The sequence below is a fragment of the Epinephelus moara genome, chromosome 4 (assembly GCF_006386435.1).
Source record: "Epinephelus moara isolate mb chromosome 4, YSFRI_EMoa_1.0, whole genome shotgun sequence".
Lineage (NCBI taxonomy): Eukaryota > Metazoa > Chordata > Actinopteri > Perciformes > Serranidae > Epinephelus > Epinephelus moara.
In genome coordinates, this window is record NC_065509.1 from 30,678,370 (window position 1) to 30,699,531 (window position 21,162).

General features: G+C 41.4%; 2 protein-coding genes across 4 annotated transcripts in view; both read right to left on the bottom strand.

Moving 5' to 3' along the window:
* Nucleotides 1–2,906, bottom strand: part of med12 (mediator complex subunit 12) — a 33,935-nt gene extending 31,029 nt beyond the window's left edge. For both annotated transcript variants that reach the window (XM_050042079.1, XM_050042078.1), the window contains exons 1-3: nt 2,749–2,906; nt 1,911–2,015; nt 1,629–1,820 (exon numbers count right to left, since the gene is read on the bottom strand). In XM_050042079.1, coding sequence (XP_049898036.1) covers nt 1,629–1,820; nt 1,911–2,015; nt 2,749–2,850 — 399 coding nt within the window. In that variant the 5' untranslated portion in view covers nt 2,851–2,906. The remainder of the gene's footprint in view (nt 1–1,628; nt 1,821–1,910; nt 2,016–2,748) is intronic.
* Nucleotides 2,907–7,397: 4,491 nt separating this feature from the next.
* wu:fb13g09 (ATP-binding cassette sub-family C member 5) overlaps nt 7,398–21,162 on the bottom strand; it is a 42,206-nt gene continuing 28,441 nt past the window's right edge. The window contains exons 21-30 of one of the 2 annotated variants that reach the window (XM_050042099.1): nt 16,877–17,005; nt 16,500–16,686; nt 14,539–14,628; nt 13,895–14,087; nt 13,631–13,790; nt 11,166–11,244; nt 10,959–11,072; nt 10,419–10,583; nt 8,444–8,567; nt 7,398–8,294 (exon numbers count right to left, since the gene is read on the bottom strand). In XM_050042099.1, coding sequence (XP_049898056.1) covers nt 8,475–8,567; nt 10,419–10,583; nt 10,959–11,072; nt 11,166–11,244; nt 13,631–13,790; nt 13,895–14,087; nt 14,539–14,628; nt 16,500–16,686; nt 16,877–17,005 — 1,210 coding nt within the window. In that variant the 3' untranslated portion in view covers nt 7,398–8,294; nt 8,444–8,474. Of the gene's footprint in view, nt 8,568–10,418; nt 10,584–10,958; nt 11,073–11,165; nt 11,245–13,630; nt 13,791–13,894; nt 14,088–14,538; nt 14,629–16,499; nt 16,687–16,876; nt 17,006–21,162 lie in introns of both variants that reach the window. The other variant, XM_050042098.1, reaches the window with a different exon arrangement.

Genomic DNA, 21,162 nt, shown 5'->3' on the forward strand with positions numbered 1-21,162 from the left:
CATCAGGATGCTCCACGCCTTATCTGTTGGCTACTTCTGCCCAGGCTGTCCTGGCAGTGAACATCTATTGAGCCTTGCCAAACAATAAAGGAAGCTGAATTTGTGGGCTGACGTCGCAAAAATATGAGTATACAGCAGCACTAGCAGCTTTATGAGGCTGTTATGGTCATTACATGTTGAAAAGCTAACTCATTTTTTCTGGTTATTGCAAGTGACTATGGTCGAACATTGACAAACTTTTTTCAGTCTACGTTACACTTTGTCAGGTAGCTTAGCCAGGTAGCATCAGCAGAATAGCATGATAGCATTTTACACTGATTAGCCACGACATTAAAACCACTGCCAGGCAAAGTAAATAACATTGATCATCTTGTTACAATGCAACATTCTGCTGGAAACCTTGGGTCCCAGCATTCATTTGGATGCCACTTGTCACGTGCCACCCAGACCCCCCTCAGCTGGACAATGTGCCACGTTACACCACAAAAACTGCTCAGAATGGCCAGAGGAACATGACAAAGAGCTCAAGGCATCAACCCCCGAATCCCCCAGATCCCAGTGCAATTTAACATGCATGGGTCAAGCTGGTGCCACACCTCACAACCCACAGGACTCAAAAGATCCATCTCCACCCCCCTGTTACCAGACACCACAGGACACCCTCAGAGGCCTTGTGCCATGCCTCCACAGGTCAGAGCCAAGTCCAATCCACTGTGGGTTGCCCTTGGATCGGACTCGGCTTGATCCATGGAGGCATGGACACAGGACCGCTGAGGTATCGGCATGTCCCACAGATGCTGGATTGTGATCCGAGGAATCTGGAGGCCAGGTCGGTGCTTTGAACTCTTTATCATGCTCCTCGCATCGTTCCTGAGCAGTTTTTGAAGTACAGCATGATGCATTGTCCTGCCAGTGCGGAGTGCCGTTGCCTTGAGGGGGTGTATCTTGTCTGCAATGGTGTTTAGGGTGGGTGGTGTGTGGCAAGTGGCAACCGATGACTCCCAGCAGAACACTGAGATGATCAATTTGGTTCAATCAAATCAGTGTTTTCTGGCTGATCAGTGTATAGTTACTGTAGCAACAGTTAGGAATGGTAACATGCTAACATATTAGCATGTTTTTGTCATACAATACAGTAGAAAATGTGCATCATATCAACATTGATAGGTCCAGGTGGAAAAATGGTTGAGCATGACGAAAGACTAGCGCAACCAAAATGCGATTAATCGTATAGCTCTATTAATATATAATACTTTTTTTTTTTTACTTTAGTACTTAAACAAAGTAAGGTGCTTTAAATTCAAGGGGGAATTCATTTTATTTCTTGCGCACATGAGTGATAAATGTTTTGGTCACAGCCTAAATAGTCCAATCCAGTCCTTTACAAATGTAAATTGTGGAAATCAGAAGAAGAAAGCATGAAAACAATAGAAAAAGAGAAGATAAAAACAACATGCAAATGAGACTCATGTGCAGAGAATTACATTGATTAACCAGCCACCCGAGGCACAGCACAGAGGACGAGGCCAGTAGATGACTTCCCCAGCAACTACACTGCCAGTTAAACCAACGTAAAGAAAACCTCATTCAATAAATATGTCTTTTCTAGACTCAGCCCATGCTCTTACCTTTTTAGCCAGCTGTGTCAGAGGTTTAGTCCCCGCTAAATCCGTGAACCAGTTATTGATGGAGCTCTGTGACCTTGCTGTGACGAGCCAGAAGTTATCCTTCTGGTTGACCTGCGGCTTGCGTTTCCCTGTGTCTGGAAACGTGTTGTAGCGCAGCTTCTCTGCGATGATGCTGCTGAAGTTTGAACTGATCTGTGAGGAAGCATAGAGGGGAACATGTATCATGGAAAAATCATTCACACAGAGGCATGCAGGGATGAGCTAAAGTGCAGGGGTCATTACCTTTGAAGGGTTGAAGTTGACATTTTTGGCACTGCCATGTTCATCACCAGACACTGCTGGCTGGTTGTTGAATCCTTGTTTCACATTTAGGGCAGTCAACTCATCCTGAAACAAAGAACATTTCATGCAAAAGTGTCACCATTTCTGATCCCATTCAGCTAGAGGTAGCTAGAGAAAATTAGCATGTGAGATTAAATGGGTGTGCTGACACTGGAAAAATTAGCATAATAAAATTATATGTTACTTAGTAGGTATTTGAGATATTTGAGGCAACGTTGGCTGAATACCTCAGAGGTAAGGCAGTCAGTTTTCCATCTACATCAACAGATTATCTCAGGTTAATAATAGATCAGGAGCCAGCAGCTCTACCCAGCTAGGCCAAACTCCAGTCTTAAAACCGAGCACAGATAAATTAGCATGCATTAATGTTCAGCTCGCAGGTCATGGAGGTTAGCTGTACAGGTTTAGCTAACTCGTTACATCAAAACATCAAGCTAACAAACAATTACCAGTCGCGCACAATCCAAAAAGCAAACGCATATTGTTCCCCATCTCAGAGCCCAGTACTGCCTGCAGTTTATATCCCACTGAATTACATACGGCAGCCGGTAAGCTATGTTAGCAAACTCTCAACGGACCGGTTGTTTTCCAAGTAAGCAGGCGAGCTAGCTAACAAACTGACAACTAGGAGCTGTTCATTGTTATTGCTAGGCCCAAATCGTCTAGAGGGCTTGCTAAACAGGCTAGCTAGTGTTAGCTTGAGCAGCTTCTTGGCTGACATTTTCCCCCCACAAAACATCATTCCCGGACTTTCACACTGCACATTATGAAACCTGACCTCTTTCTGCTTTGGATCTTGAGGATAAACGTCCGGAGGGCCAAGTCGGGGCCGCTTTAATGGCCGGTGTTCGTAACTTAGGATCCCGAAAGCAGCCATCATCCAGCGGCATCACAGCCAGGGCTTTCCTCCTCCCCAGCAGCCTGAGCCCAGCTACAACAACCAGACTCACTTCCGGTGAGGTTTTAAACCCGAACTTCAAAATAAAACTCAGGGAGAATAAATAAATAAACCATTTGACTTAAACTAATTTATGCAACAAAAAATAAATAAAAATAATAATAATGATAAATAACACAAATATATGTTGTAATGATTACAAACATTACATGTTGGGCCAGTACGATTTTGTGAATAATTTCGAAGCCTATGGTTGTGTGCAATAAAGTAAAATAAAATAAAAGAATAACTGCATGAAAATGTTTGATTTGTTGTCATATATGTAGATTTATATATATGTACAATGTTGGGGAAGCAAAGCTTCCTTGAGGAGAAATAAACTGAATAAATTAAAATAAAATAAAATAAAAACTGCATGACAAAGCTTAACTATAGCGAAGCTACCTTGGGGAGAAATAAAATAAAATAGAATAAATTAAAATAAAGTAAAATAAAAACTGCATGACAAAGCTTAACTACAGCAAAGCTACATTGAGGAGAAATAAAACAAAATAAAATAAAATAAAAACTGCATGACAAAGCTTAACTACAGCAAAGCTACCTTGAGGAGAAATAAAACAAAATAAAATAAAATAAAAACTGCATGACAAAGCTTAACTACAGCAAAGCTACATTGGGGAGATATAGAATAAAATAAAATAAAATAAAATAAAAACTGCATGAAAAAGCTTAACTACAGCAAAGCTACCTTGGGGAGAAAAATTAAAAATGATCAAATTGACAATGTACATGTGATACAAAATTAGACCAAAATATAATACAAAAAAGACACATGCCAACACTAAATGCCACTTTACGGAGTTTATTGCAAAATGTTTTCACTTGTTCACAGGTCATACATCAACAAAGAAGAAAGCATGAGATTTTCACAGTAAAATAGCTATCCCAGAAAATATTATGGTTTCGGTTATTAGAATTGTCAGATTGTCAGATTGTCAGATACAATGACCCTTAAAGGAATTAATAAAGAAGAGTTTTTGTTGTTGTGAAACAAACACTCAGAAACAGAAACCTGAAACCATTTTTTAAAATGGAAGTTTATGTAAAAAAGTCTGAAAGACAATCGAGGAAGGGAGATGCACACACAGGTAAAATTCTCCCATAAGTTGCATTTTTGATTCAAAACTGTCAATAAGCAAGTACAAAGTCTGTCCCTTAATAAAGGGGACACACATATGTAAAAAAATGTGCCCTGCTTTTAATCTAGAAATTTTTAATCTAGAGTTTTGACATCATTTTACAGGCTCAAAATTCCTACTGAAATTTATAAAGTCAACAGACACAGCAAGGTGACACTGTTGTGCAAGCCTTTACCTTTGCTTTAGGTTTATTTTCAACATGCACAGTAAAAGGGAAGGCTGGATGAACCAGTTGCCCAAGAGCACTGAAAGCTTCAGGCTTACTGAGCGTTAGCAGGTTTGTGCAAAGTCAACTGAATAATTGCAGCAGCAAAAAAAAAAAAAAGCACAGAATTACCTAAAATGACACAGGCATTGAGGCGGGTCATGCTTTATATCCTGTTCTAAACATCCTAGTTTAAAAAAGTTCAGTGTGTCAGCATTTATTTTTAGGAGCTTCAGTATTTCAGTGTGGTGCATTTTCCCTAAATGAATGTGTTTAAGCAAAATACTGAACAACAAAAAGTGTTTAAGCAAAGGAAAACTGTACACATTACACAGAGACGGGAAGGAACAGGAGCTTAACTGAAGCCCAGCAGCTATTTTTCTTCCCCGGAACAAAGAGAAGAATGAACGAAGGACAGATATCTACTATTTGTAGTGTCTTTAATCCTATTTATTAAAATTCAGACTCCAAGCGAAGAATACAGGCTGTTTAATAAACTTGAGTGACAGACAAATAAGCAGCAAATAACAATTAACAGTCAAGCATATACCAAACACTGTGCTCACAAACAAACATACTGTACACACACATCCTTGAACATACAGAACAGAGAGCAGGTATCTGTGAGCTCAGAAGATAAGGTTACATCATGTTGTGTGGTGTGTTAGATCAAGGAGGTAAAGCCTGGACAAGAAAAACAAAGGCTTGCAGCTGCTGACTATAATACTTATCAGGAGAGGGTCTGGTTAAGATAAGTGTGGACTGAGTCCAGCTGTTTGTGAACACAGCTGTTTATCTCTCTCTCCATCACACACACACGCACACACACACACACACACACACACACGTGCAGAGGGTAATTTCTCTGCAGTTGCAGTTCCTCAAGGTTTGTTTAGAAGTGAATAAATAAGTTCCCCTTTCGCTCCTGTGCAGCTTCAAGAATGCAAACTATTTCCCTCTCTTGTTAAAGAATTTATGTTGTTTGCAAACAGCTGACCAGTTTCCACACAGAGCACATAATGGGCTCAAATCAGCACGTTGTCAGCTGTGGAACAGGTGTGTGTGTACTGCAGCAAATTAAAGGAACAGTGTGGAAGACTCAGAGGGATTTAGTGGCCTCTAGCGGTGAGGATTGCAGATTGCAACCAGCTGAAACTTCTTCCAGTTAGAATTCCTTCAGTGTTTATTGTTCAGGAGGTTTGTACTGGATTATTCACAGAGGTCTCTTCCTCTCCAATACATGCAGACCAGGGGCCGTGTTCACAAAGCTTCCTAGCACTACGATTTGCTCCTAGTGACAAAAATCAAAGAAAATTTGTTGTGACATTTTCTTAGAATTTCCCCTTAAAATTCAGGCAAGGACTTTGTTAAAAGAAAAGTTATCCGCAGGGCATCTTAACCCTTAAAAGAGCTCCTAAAGTGAAAACTGTTAGGAACAGGGAGGACTTTTAAGAGGCTTAAGAGTTTCTTAGTCAGAGGAGAAAATGGTGGAAACACAAAGAGGTCGGAGAAATACTCTCCAAACGCTGGATGACAGTGAGTCAATAAAATGCAACGGATTAGATCGTATGGGAATAATATGTGTTGTCGATCTCATTAGGGATACGCACACATTTCACACCCAGCGCAATAACGCGATGATGCTGTAACGCCAGAAACAAAATGATCACAACACTAAGATATTTGGAAAGCTGGACTGTCTCAACCTTCCATCAGCAGAGTGATCACACTAACAATGACAACGCTTTCACAGTCAGCAGTTCATTTCATTTCCATTGGGTGTCCACACCCTGCAGGCTCAAAATAAGGCATGCCTGTGACAACCAATCACATCTGTTAAAACCTGGCAAAGGGGTCAACCACACCTACATACTAAGGTAGAAGTTTCTGTCCCTCACTCCTAAGCCAGGACTCCTTACTAAAAGTTTTTAGGCTACGTTAGGAGCTCTTTGAGTATTCTCAGAATGTTCATGAATACGGCCCCTGGTAATTTAAAACAGTAAAAACACTAAATAAAGCAGTTTCATGTTAAAACAATTTGTTTCTCCGATGTTAGCAGCCACGGACGGGCAGCAGACACGAAAAAAAGAAACCTAAAAACCATGAATGGCCCTATCTAGAGCCAGTGTTTGGTTTGACCATTCTGGGCTACTGTAGAAACATGCCGATTCGGAGTGCGGGGACAGAGTTCGAGGAAGACAGTGAAGGAAATGTCAGATGAAGCAGCTAGATCTAGTCAGTGGATTTGGATGAGGAGGAATATCAGTTGGGGGCCAGCAGGGGGAACTACTAAGCAGGGTACATAACGTCTTGAGATCAGGTGAAGAGATCCACCAATCAGTCCTCTCGGGAGAAAATCCAGGAAGAGGAAGGTGTTTGCTGATCCTGTGAGTTTATCTTTTCTATCTCCTTTAACGTTAGCTTATATTGGAGTTATGAAATGTAGCGTAGTGTGAAATAGAGTATGGTGAATGTACTAGGAAAGGTAGTATTGGCACGGTCACTACCTGGAGCTCGCATAAACGGAGCCTGGGTTTGTTGAAGGTGGCAGTGCTGTTTGGGCTGAGAAAGCCATGTGTAAGTAAGGTAAAGGAGGTTGTTGGGTTGGTGCGGGGAGCAGTGAAACCTGGCATTAGGGGAGTGTCTCTGGGACACCAGGGATCACTGTCTAGCCTCCTGGAGGTGTCGTGGGACCAACTAGACGAAACACTGGTGAAAGAAGGTTCCCACCTGATGACCCCAAAGACGTGTTAGTTATCACTGCTCATTGGTCTGTATAGTTAAGCCTTGCCATAATAGCTTATCATAGGGCTTAGGAGGTTATTCACTGAGCGCTGATCCTTTATCTAGAGCACAAATTTCTTGTGTTTATTTGAACTTGGCGATGTCCGTGGATGAAGACCCACTCCCTTTGTGGACAAAAACGGCTCATTCTAAAGGTAACGAAAACAACACACTTCTAATTTTCAGGTGATTAAACATTCTTATTATATTAAATTCCATTTCTGCCAGTACATCCCTCTAAATCCTGCACACTAGAAGTTAAAGTGCCTAAAGCCACAAAAGACTTTAGACTTCTCTCTCCCCCTTTAGCACGTAAAATCAGACGACTGGACATCAGCATATATAAAAAATATTTTTATTGAAAAACAAGAACCTTCATAACAAAAATCAAACATTAACAAAAAAAAGACTACAGTCTCAAGTGTACAAAGGCAATCTTGAAAGTGTATCAATGCAACGGAAAGATATTGCACTCTTCATGATTGTTCAGCACGTACTTGATTATAAGGCAGAAGTTTACAATCCCCAGTATCAGCTTTGTTGCACATGACATAATGTACCATGGATTACAACCTCAATAGCAACTGCATCACATAACTTTGTTCGACACCAGAATCACCTTGCTGGTAAAAAAAACATTACCATCAGTGTAAAATGTGCAGGTTTTAAACTCCAGCATTTGGATTAAGAAGAAACTTCGGCTCATTAAAAAACACAGTACTGGCATGCAGTCTAAGAAAAGCATGCTTACATGGCTAACTCCATTATATGACCTGAAAGTGTTTACAGCTCTAGGCACATATCGCATCTGCAGTCACTTACTGAACGACTGCATTATAACACTGAACTAGATGCATAAAACAAACAGAAAACCAGTGATACATTTTAAGCACATGTAGACAGTGCCTGATAGAAATGGTTAATAGGTGATTTATTTTAGAAATACTGTATTAAATAATTAAAACGGATACATTCCTGCACAGTGAGGTCTTACTTACGGAAATAAAATGACTAAAACTAATCCGGAGTCTCTCTGATCAGCTGACCTCCAGAGGAAAAGAAAGCACCACATGTCCTTGCATGTGTCCACATGAGCTATAAAGTGCTATTGTCAGTGTTGCTGCTCTGTTTCACTCGCAGTCAATTATTTGGCCTCCGGGGAATAATTCAGCAAAGAGCAGGAGGCTGTTTCTGCATAGTGAGATTTGATGTGTCCCTCAGAAACGTGGTCGCTGGGTCTTTGGTTTGGAAATAAACACACACTGTTACATGGAGCAGCCATCACAGGGCTCACTGTATTCTTTAACACATCACAGCAGGACTGAGTTAATTTAATTTTGTGCATTTCAGGTAGTCCTCTGAATGTATTTGTGGTGTCGTTGCTCACATCCAAAGTTCAGCTCTGGCTCCAACGTCTTTTATCTGCTTTGGTTTTCTGATGCTTCCACCATGGCTCTGAATCTCGAGTTTTCATCTGCCAGCAAGGCAGCAGGACTGTCAAACTCCAAAATCTATGCGAATGAAAAGGATAAACAGTGATCAGTGGCAACATATCAAATCAGAGGCTCAACTCACTCATTCCGTGAACTTGTGCAGACAGAACAAAAAAAAAAATCAAGGCATATTATTTTCTCTGAGAATATTGCAGCCCAAGTTATTTCCAGCGTACGACAAGAATTTTAATGTCTGGAAAATATTGACTTCGGGCAGCTTTGTTACGCTTTGAATGAAGAGACGTTTCTGTAACCAATGCTAATTGATTGCTAAAAGGTACTTTACACTCAGATGTGGATGTGGCTCAAATACAAAACTTTTTTTTCTGCTATATTGGATATCTTAAAGTAGAGACAGACAAGACTGGAGATGTGACACAACAGATTTAAAGCTTGAATTAAAAGTTAAGGTGTCACAGCTACATGGTAACACCATCAAAGCTGAATATGTGCTACATAGAGGGACACTTTGCAAATTTTCAACCAGCTTTGTGTCATTACATGTGGGTAGTATGTGTAAATTAGAGCTTTGATTCTCTGTCAGAGCCCAACTAGGCTCAACCTGTTGGGTCCAGGCTGGGCCGGGTTCTCAATTGTCCCCCAGGCTTGAATCGGGTCAGGTCCTCCACCATCTACCAGTGTTATTTTCGTTATGAAACTGGCAGTTCTTAAGCATAAATAGCAGGTGTTGCATTGGACTAAATCAAGAAGGGAAGAGAGAGAAATAAGGTGGGACTGTGATAAAGACAGAGAGAGAAAAAGAGGGTCCATAACTGCTGCCATGTAGTAGTGTATATAAACTTCCCCCCATCTTGTCAGCATCTACATCTTCCTGCTCATTTACAAATGAAAATCCGCTGGATGACACAAATTAATTTTTGCTTCAGTTTGTAATTCCTCATTTATGAATCCCCACTGCCACCATGGACCCACAGAGAATGGAAGCGGATCAAGAGAGAGACCTACCTCTCTGTCTCTCTCTTAAACTCAGATCAAACAGTAAACTAGGCAGTGCTGATCAAATAGAAGATTCTGTTTCTGTATTGCCTATTTCTCACCTTAAATGTTTTCATAAACATATTTTAGTGCACTGTTTAGCTGTAATTCAAGACCGTTTGTTACCTGCCAGCTGCCATATTGTTTTTGGACGGGCAACTTGCATTACGTCACCCACCAGTGGGAGCACTTATTGGTCCAGTCCAGTGCGGTGCATTCTGGCAGTAGTAGGTTTTCTACCTCTTGAGCAAAAGCAAATGCTACAGCTTTTTACCTCTGTTTTCTCTGGTCATATGGCACCAATTTGCATCTTTCTACTGCATAGGTTTGTGAAAAGACCATGTTTCCAGCAGTGAAATACTTCTTTATGCAAACTGTACTGACTGTTAGACCATTTAATGCTGTCTTATTATAATAAAATAAGTCAGCTGCATTAATGTATGTGTAGAGACTGCCATTTCGCTGGCAACCCACTGCAGAGAAGCCAAACTTGGTGGCATGGTCACATGGTCACAAATTAGGGGTTAATTCACACCATGAACTTGTCTATCCCAAAGCATTCATCACATCTCACACTAAACTTTACACGCTGTTACAACCTCAGATAGACAGGTTTACTCAGCTTATTAACAGGGTTAAGGGGCGCCACTGAAGCTGGTGACCATTTGTGTGCATTTCATGTCACCATTTGCATCAAATGTCAACCTGAACACAACACCAACCAAAGTAAAGTGTGCACTGCCTGATCCAATCTATCACCTCAAAGGGAGCAATTCACACACTAAACCAGGGGTGTTTCAACTTGGAATGAGTTTCAACCGCGGAGGCCGTGTGGCACAATCATGCAATCAGTCACAATGCCTTTACACACACCTGGCCATTGTCCAGGACCATGACCCTGCTGCAGCTCATCACCGTGTTGAGACGATGGGCGATGATGAGGGTGGTGCAGCTGCCAAACGCACAGCGAATGGTCTCCTGGATGAGACGATCTGTCTCGGTGTCAATGGCTGCTGTTGCCTCATCCAGAATAAGAATCTGGAAAAAACACAGCAAACATTACAGAAACAATAAAACAAAACAAAAGATGATGTTAATCACATAAAGAAACAGTCGTAATCTTGTATTTGCTGCATTAAATGTAAGATTATAAAATAATAGTGACACAGAAACAGGAAGAACATCTCACATACTGCATGCAGCTCACGTTTATGAGCTGCAGTTCTGATGCTCACCACTAGGTGGCAGTGTGATCCCATACAGGGACACATGCACCCTGACTATCCTCTTATAAGAAGAGGTTTTGTTTTCTTATTATAAAACTGTGGAGTATCTCTTAGTTGAGCTGCTATCATCACCCATTTCAAACAATGTTCCATATGTAAATGTGAAGTAGCTCCATTATACAATCACCTTGCTGTTGCGCAGCAGCGCTCGGGCCACGCAGAGTAGCTGTCGCTCTCCCACTGAGAAGTTCTCCCCGTTCTCTGTCACCTCCGAGTGGAGCGAATGAGGCAGCTGGCTGACCTGAGGAGGGTCAAAGGGCACAAAGGACGAACGTCAGGAGCTCATATTCAACTAATGCATCATCTGATAGAGCCGAATCAGCATGTCACTTACCATCTCTTTAATGTGTGTCTTCTCAAGAGCTTCCCAAATCTGGGCATCAGAGTATTGATCCCACGGGTCTAAATTGGTCCTATCAGAGAAAATAAATTATGATAACATTATGAAAATGTCACATTAAGACAAGAGGAACAGTTTACTCTACTGCTGAAACTACACTCCCACCCTGCAGGTCAGTTTTCACCTGAGGCGGAGGTTATCGACATCCATAAAGCAACTGACTGACAGTTTTTATAAAATAAAATAAAATAAGTCTGGTGTTTGAAACACTATTTCCTGTTGAATTTACTGAGCCTGTTCTCTCATTTCTTCCTGCCAAACATCATTTTGGTTTCTCTTATGATTTCCCCTCTGACGTGGCTTTACATTCACACTAACATTCTATACAACAATAGTCCCAGATCAGTGCTGGGCCCACACACAGCAAACAGTATCTAGTATAAAATCAAACTTCTATAGGAAACCATTTTCAAGCAAACAGTGGGATATGGACACAAACACAGATGTACAATATATTCTGCTCAAAAAAAAAAAAAAAAGAACTTGGAGCTTTGAACAGGCAGGTTGACTCAATGTTCGCAGCAGGGAGTATCACACTATATGGGAAGGAAGTGAGTACACACTCATGCGTGTGACAGATGCCTACTTTGACCACATTGTTGCACCACTTGTCACCAAGGGATTTTCCATTATAGAAGCTGCTTAAAAGAATACTTCACCTCCTAAATGATTATTTCTGTGTCAACTACTCACTCTGTGTTACACTGATTTCAGCAAGAAAACTTGTGTGATACGCCTCTGCAGCAAATGAAGAATCCAAAAAAGGCAAAAAGGCAAAAACGCTTGATGAATTGAAGTAAAGGTATAATTCAAAGCCCTAATCGCATGGGACTAGTACTACCTAGGGACCTCATGTGATATAGAAATTATCCCTCCATGTCTTTATTTTGTGCGACGCATTCACACAGGATAAGCCACACATTGTCACACGTCATCCGTCTCGTCGTCTTTCAAGATTTTGCTCTTCTTTTGAATTTGAGCTTGCTTTCTCTGCCAACAGGTCGTCATGCTGGGGGACCCCAAGGAGGAGCCTCCAGTGTGTTCTGGGTCTACCTCGGGGCCTCCTACTGGTTGGATGTCCCCCAAACAGGAGGTGCCCAGGAGGCATCCTGATCAGATGCCTGAACCACCTAAACTGACCCCTTTCGATGCGAAGGAGCAGCGACTCTACTCCGAGCTCCTTCTGGATGTCCGAGCTCCTTACCCAATCTCTAAGGCTGAGCCCTGCCACCCCACACAGGAAACTCATTTCAGCCGCTTGTATCTGCGACCTCATTTTTTCGGTCACTACCCAGAGCTCATGACCATAGGTGAGGGTTGGGACGTAGATGGACCAGTAAATCGAAAGCTTTGCCTTCAGGCTCAGCTCTCTCCCTCGGAATGGGGCGACCTCTGCATTTATTACAAATTACCATTACGTCCGTGCGCAAGGCTGTTCGTGCCCAAGTGTTTTAAATAGTGAGATTTTGGCAAAAATGCACGTGTTTGAGGAGTCTACGACTGGATAAATGAGACTTGGATTATGTAGCTGGAGTTGTGTGAGCGTTTGTATCGACACTTTGATATAGTTTTGCTATTGTTAAAGGGATAGTGCACCCAAAAATGAAAATTCAGCCATTATCTACTCACCCATATGCCGAGGGAGGCTCGGGTGAAGTTTTAGAGTCCTCACAACACTTGCAGAAATCCCAGGGGAGAGGGGGTAGCAACACAACTCCACCAAATGGAGGCTTACGGCGCCCCAGATTCAAACGTCCAAAAACACATAATTGAGACCACAAAATGTCTCCATACTGCTCGTGCGTAGTGATCCAAGTGTCCTGAAGCCCTGACATAAAAAGTTGTTTGGAAAAATGTCATTTGAACTCCGTTTTTAGCCTCATCGTAGCCTGTAGCTCTGACTGCTTCCTTATTTTGTGGTTTCAATTATGTGTTTTTGGACGTTTGAATCTGGGGCGCCGTAAGCCTCCATTAGGTGGAGTTGTGTTGCTACCCCCTCTCCCTTTGGATCTCCGCAGGTGTTGTGAGGACTCTAAAACTTCACCTGAGCCTCCCTCAGCATATGGGTGAGTAGGTAATGGCTGAATTTTCATTTTTGGGTGCACTATCCCTTTAAACATGGACCCCTTTTACCCCACTTCATCAAGAATTTTTCTTTTTTTGTTGTGGAGGCATGCGAGAAAAACAAAGATTCTCCCTGAATTCAACGTAACACTGGGTGAGTAGCTGATATAGAAATAATCACTTGGGGGGTGAAGCTCTCCTTTAAGAGCACATTAATAGCCGAGCACTTGCTGCTTTTGATTCATTCCTTCTACTCTGCTTTTTAAGTTTTCTGAAGCCTTAACAATGCAGAAGTTACAAAGCCCGTTAATACAAGCAATTATCATTTGGATTACCTGACTGTTCCAATGAAGAGAACTGGCTCTTGAGGAATGATGGCTAGCTTGCTCCGCAGGTCATCCAGACCAATCTGTGCAATATTGATTCCGTCAATGACAATTGAGCCTCCCGTCAGCTCCACGAGTCTGAACAGAGCTACACCCAGAGAGGACTTTCCTGCATAGAAAAGATATGGCATGAAGAATGTGTGTGTTCGTGGAAGGAGAGACGTGAAGGCTGAAAATGCTGCTGACAGGGGAACAGAAAGGGGGCACATGTACCTGATCCTGTGCGGCCCACAATGCCGATGGTCTCTTCAGGCAGGATGTTGAAGGACAGACTCTTCAGCACAAGCGGCAGATCATCACGATAACGCATCTCCACATCCTGGAAGGTGATGTTTCCCTGCTGAGGCCAGGAGGGGGCAGGAGCGGCTGCCTCAGGACTTTGTCGTGGCGCTTCACTCTCGAGACTCTGTGTTAAGGATCAGAGATGGTATCTGGTATTAATCTCTAAATCTCTGTGGAGGTGCAAGCCCCCTAACTGATGTGTAGTGATTTTGTCTCTATGAGCTTTTCTTCACACTCCAGACAGAAAAAGAAAAAAAAAGTTGAGTTGATATTCGTATCTTTGCAGTTTGTGTGAAACAAGCTCTGTCATGTGCTCTGGAGTGTGTTAAGGCCTCACACTGAGTTTCTATCTGCTTCCCGCTGTGTGTATCACAAATATACAATCACATGCACACAATAAAACACACACATGTCTGGACATGCCAACTGCCCTGAATTCAACTGCTCTGTTATTCTGGGGCTGGTCTGCGTCTCGTGTTGTGATTCTAGACAGTGTTCCAGTCTACGTGACATCATGCAATGTGCCTCAGCGCCACATAATCCACCATCCCCGCTGTGCTAATCGATGCTCTTACCTTTATATAATGATTGATCCTCTCGACGGATGTAAACCGAGCTTCAGTCTCTGTGAGCAGCCGCACGGTGAACTGAAACAAGCCGGTCAGCTGGAGGTGAAAGAAAAGCAGGGGAAGGTTAATGGTTAACACTGATGCACTAATTACTATGAAACACTTGGTGCTCCCCTTCAACAAATGAGCAGTCAAACAATCACAACATGTAAAGCCTGATAAACAGATTTGCTGATATGGCTCCTTTAAAGGCTGTGGAAACACACTTGTATGTACACACAGTGGTGGAGGAAGCAAGGCCGTAGCCATGGAGTCAGCATTGGTGAGGAGTAATTCTGTTGGGGGAGCTGGAGTCTTGAATCTTGACATTGATTTTATACACCCACAGCAGTGGAGTACGGCAACACCACTTGGACAAATCACACCGTCACACTAGAATCGGTAGTCTTAATAATGACAATTTAATGAGTATATTTATGATTATTATTCCAATTACATTTGCTAATGATTATTTTGGACAGCAGTGTGTGGTTGCCTTTCTAAGCATACATTTCCCCCCATTTTTTTAAGATGATTTTTTTTTTAGTGATTTTGGATTTGTTGTCCATCATTACTCTCCCTTAAATCTAATATGAAAAAACACCTGTGCCATAGTTTATGTATTAGTTAGTTTATGTGTCATGTGCATGTGTCTGTCTCCTTTATGATTAATATATCTCCTTTTTTATTGTCTGTTATATTCCAATGTTTAGGCAAGAAATATTATTTGTAATAGAATAGATTTGAAAATTCTAGAGGGGAGGTTTTCATCATAAGCCCCTTCGGGTTTCTTACCTCTCCTGCACAATCTCAGTCATGTTTATTTTCATATACTTGTTTTTAATCACACCTTGTGTGCTAATAAAATTCAAATTCAATTCAAACAGCAGAAGACTGACAGGAAGGGTAGGAAGGAGCCATGGGTTGTAATCCAACCCACATCACTGCATAGGACCCAGTTTACATGGGCGCACACTCTACCTGATATGCTGGAGGACGCCTTTTATTTTTATTTTTTATCAGTATCTTGTGGGTGGGGGGGATGACGACAATTTGAGCATATTCAATTTTGTCCTCCCTAATATATATTACATTACCGCCTTGGGAAAAAGTGCTCACACCTGTAATTAAAAGTAGCAATACCACAGTGCAGATTTACTTTGTTACAAGTACAAGTCCTGCATTCAAAACTTGGCATCAAAACCTACCTAAAGCACCAAAGGTTACAGTACTCGTTATGCAGAATGGCTTCTTTCACAATCAAAGACATTACAATTATTGATGCATTAATGTGTTCATCACTTTACTGTTGCAGCTGGTAAAGGTGGAGCTCATTTTAATGACTTAATATACTGCTGGGTAGCTTAATCAATCATTAATACATCATAATGCACTAGATGATTTATATTTTGTGTTAGTAATCTAAATCTGTGTAGTATCTAAAGCTGTCAAATAAATGTACTGGGGTAAAAAGTACTATAACTAGAGCAGCAGTATGAAGTGGCATGAAATGGAAATACTCAAGTAAAAGTACCTCAAAATAGTACTTAAATACAGTATTTGTGTACAGAGTTAGTTCCCACTTTTGTGTACACAGTGTGCTGATGCACTCCCCTCCAAAAAAGAAGAATACGAGAGGATAAATGTGTGTATAAATCTTGGTTATTCAAAGCGAGACGGTGTAACTCCTGAACAAATGCCACTTCTGAATGCCAAACTACTGTTATTCTAAACTGCTGTTTAGCTAAACACTATAATACAAAGAAGAGCACTTCTATAGTAGCTGTTAGGAACAGAAGAGGCTTTACTCTGCCATGTTTCTAATCCTGTCTGGAGCTTCAAACTACCCTCTTTCCAGCCTTTTAAGACTACAAGGGCTGCCAGTGTCTCCATACATTCTGTGTTACTGCGTGTGTTTGTTTGCAAACCTGCACGGCGTACGAGATGGCCAGGCCTGCGTAGGCTGGAGGTATCTGATTGTGCATGAAGACAATGAAAAGTGCTACAGCAGTGATAAGAGAGATGCTGATGAGGTCGAGGCGGACAGCCAGCCAACGCATGGCGCAGCTGAAGAGGTAGTTGGAGGCCTGGTTGGTGTCCAGTAATTCCTGATATCTGAAAAAGAAAAAGAGATTTCAAACCAGAGCAAAAGCAAGGAAGACTCCCCCCCTCCCCGCCTCCGATGCTTCCTGAGGGGACGCTGTCTGATATGAGGTTTGGATTATTTACTAACTGAGGAGTAAACGAGATGATATGAAATTAAAGTTTAATGATCTCCATCTCTGACGGACCCCATTAGACTCACCTTTGGAGGAAGTCATCCCCTCTTCCGTAGGCGTGGATTGTGGAGAGTCCCTGAAGACTGCTGGTGATGTGAGAGGTGAATGGTGATTGGCTGATGTTCTCCAGGCGCTTCAGCTCACGAATCAGAACCCTGGAAATACAGAAAGGTCATCTTTTATTTTCAACTTCCTACTATAGGAGTTTATTTTGTAATATCTACATTTTGTAAAAAGGTAATTAAAGTGATTTAATGCAGACGTTTGCAGGATATTAAAGGGACAGTTCACCACAAAATCAAACATGTATATTTTTCCTCTCACATGTAGCACTATTTATCAATCTAGATTGTTTTGGTTTGAGTTGCCGAGTGTTGGAGATATCGGCCATAGAGATGTCTGCCTTCTCTCAAATATAATGGAACTAGATGGCACTCGGCTTGCGGCGCTCACATCCCAGCTACATCAGCTGATCTCAAACAGCCCAGTCAACTGATGGAGCAGCTGATTGATGGAAGGGAGTCAGCTGATAGATCACATGATTCATTTCTATGCAACCAATTGGCAAATCTCATTCAGGGCGTCCTATTTAAACTGCTCTGGCCTGCCTACTGTTGCTGCTTCCTCTGCAAGCTGCTTTGCAACCCACCTCCACCCCAGCTCCTCCTTTTCATGTTGTATCTGACTTATCAATGCCATTTCTGTTTGTCACTGATGCTGCTCTGTTCTGTTCCCGAGGGGTCATTACTGCTGCTCTCCCTGCCTTAGGCTTTCCATGTAGGCGCATGGAAGGGCAGAGAGGTGTTCTCTCTCTGCCTTAGGCTTTCCACATAGTGATGAAATTAAATGAATGAAAATACATCTGATACAGGATATAAATCCTCTACATCAGACTCAAAATACTATCAGCCATACAAGAAAAACAAAACACAATATACAGTTAAAAACCTCAATAATACATACATATCACTTAAATACATACATAGGCCCCAGGAAAGGCAGAGAGGCCCCAGAACAGAGCCATACCGCCAAATATAATACTGTAAATGGAAACTAAGTTTTCTTTGACTAAACTGTTCCTGACTGAAATGTAGTTTCGATTTTAGGGGTGAGCTATCCTTTCAATATTATTTGGAGCTCTATCTGTTTTGTCTACGAGTGATTTAAAGATATAAAATATTCATTCTTGCTCACAGGCAGATTTAAACTAACTCCAGAAATGATTTACAACTAAAGTTTGTTTTGATTTGTAACCCTAAATGGTTGTAGGGGGGGGGGGGGACCCTAATCGGGCAAGTTTTCAGTACTGCAGAATCGGAAAGGCTCCACTCAGGTTTACCTCATTTGAATGAAAATTGTAGGATATTGTGTGCAAATAGGCTCTGGCATGTGAGAAGCAAACCTTTCAGATAAATTACACTCAACTGGAAAACATCATGGGAAACACTTTACTCCTATTATGAGCCACAGCAAGTCCTTAAAAATCCTGTATGAAACGTGAAGTACAAACCTTTATGAAGGTAATTTGGGCTGGTTTTAAGATCTAAAGTATCAAATCTTGGTCAAACTGATACTGCCGCCATCAATTACTTGTGTTTTCGGAAGATATTGAAAAGGACATTACACCTGAATGCTGAAGCACCACTAAAGAATGAAGGAAGGGAAAATGCATCGGCTCTAATGATGCAGTTTTGTGGCAGACAGGTAATGATGACAGGGTGGACAGAGAGGGATGTGGACCATCACACACAGCACCCGTTTTCCTGACAGAGCTCCGGTCGTTTCCAACTATCTGATGTATGTGCAATGTTATGAGCAGTGTTCAGACAGACAGCCATACAATCAGCAGCCGGAGAGACACCACACTTTCTGTCCACGGCGTAGTGTGAGCAAGAGAGGTTTATTGACAGAAGGTGGGGTGTCTTTCTACTTTTAGACACCCGCATAGAATGGATGGTGCATGTGAAATACAAGTCTCCCATGAATCATTTGGTTTTCTCATAAAAGCCCAGAAGAGAGAGGGAGAGAACATGACACTTCCTCGCTTCGAGGCTGCGATCCAGACAAACATGTTTATGCCCTGGGCAGTTTCATTTCAGAATTCAATAAAGGGCTGCTTTAGAAGTGGGTAATTTCAATGGGAGATCCAGTTTGATGTAACATCTATACATATCCTGGCATGTCGTGACTTTGTAAGATACAGTATTTCATTCTTTTAAAGTGTTGCCGAGGGTGATCACCACCTTTCGGTAACAGCTGGGTATCATCTCCTCCCCACGGTTCTCGAGTGCTTAATAGTCTATCAAAGTTCAACATTAATTCCACTTGCATTGCCTACAAATCAAGTGTCTGTTAGAAGATAAATGAAGACATTTTATAATTAAATTGATCCCTCAGGAGACAAACTGGTTTCAGATCTGATTAAAGAAGTCAAGAACTTCAGTTTATGTGGGGAAAAGATATCAAATGGTTCATATCCACAGATGGGGAGAGGAATGTTGTGTGTGATCTGTGAGCAGGTTTCCCCCAAAATCCTGACAGTCTAATATGTTTTTAATTTAAAAATGATACATGTCATTTTTTAATTTCACTCCTTAGAAGTACACCATTAACAATTGATGTTTGTTAATGTTTGTCATCACGCTCGCCAGTGAAACTGAAAGTAGAGCCGACCCAAGATTTACTCTCATTTGGTGTATTTTTGGTGCTGCTTACAGTCTGGCACCTGCACGCTACCTTTTTATATAGCTCCGACCTCACCTGAGTGTGGTGGGGGTACACGTCTGTAAACGTCCCATGCACAGGAATTAATAAGAGCATAAGAAAATCCAGTCTCTGCAGAAAATGAACACAACCACACACCACTAGTGGGACATAAGTGATGATTAAGAGGGACTGCGTCCGTATGAAACAAGCGGCAACCTCCAGGGATGAAAAATGAAGCCAACACGGGAAGTGCAGAAAACTGCAGTTCCCCAAATGACCACTTGAGGCTGGCTCCAAGAGCGAGTAAATCCCCAATGAAACCTATGTTAAAATTCCCAACTTTGCAGCATAAAAAAACATGTTAACAGTGTGGTACAAAAACATGTTGTGGTCTCTTTGGGTAATTTCCCAGTTCATGACAACTGTACAGGGGTAATCTTTGTATTTATCTCACCCGTTTAAATGAAAACAGCCTCTGGGCAGCACGGGAAAAACAAAACGGTCCCACTGAATGGCAGGACGGTAAAACAAAACAAGCATGACGATATGTTGCTGTATAATATCATTTGAAACATTCATGTATTGTGTTTCTGTACTTTCCGACTTTTACATCAGCACAGCAGTAACACTGGGAGTCATGTTCTTCTTGATCACTCAGACAGAGGAAACAACAAGATACGGTGGTTATTTCCCAAGATACCAGCGAGCTGTTATTCCTCTCAGTGGATTCATCTTTATTGCACAATTGCTGCAAAACCGTAAATAATGACTAAAGCAGAGTCATCAGATCATCCAGGGCACTCCTGCAACATTTACCACAGAACAGAAGCTGTGGAAAAATGGAATCAATGACCGATAACGCTCCACACACCTCCAGATAAAGATCATCGCTGCACTTCTTTCACAGTTATTTACCTTGAGTGCCCTCCAATAGAAGTTACTGATGAGAATACGTTTGCAACACCTAATTTACAATCACTGCCTGTGTTGCCATGTATGCTCGTACAATACAATATACATAGTATTAAAGTTAATCACATTCACAACATACAGAAAGCTCTTTTTAATTGGCAGCAGTTTCTGTGGATGAGACTTGTTTAATTTAACATGAACATCTTTGTGAATTCAATGGTAATTAAAGTGAATTTTTGCCAACAGGTAAGAGCAAGTATAAAGTAAAAATACGGTATTAAATTCAGTGGTAGGTTTAAAGATTTGTAACATCAGAAATGTGGAATTTCACACAAAGTGGCTTGACTCACTTTGACAAAAAGAAATTAAAAGATGGATGAATGAAATTAGATAAATTATTTGTGGCGATTAAGACGTAACAAATTCAAATTTAAGATTATTTAATGACTTTTAATGCCTAATATTTATAAAATTGAATTTAAGATATTGTAAGACTTTGATGGACTTGCAGACACCCTTATTGTATTAACTTCCATACAAACAAACAAACAAAATCACAACTGCCTCACATGAGACAACACTTGAACAGTGTGAGTGAAAAACAAATGCTCAAAACAATAAAACTAAAATTATTTCAAAACGAAAGCTTTAAGGTTTCCTGAGAACAATCATTTCTGGTTTCTGTGCTTACAAC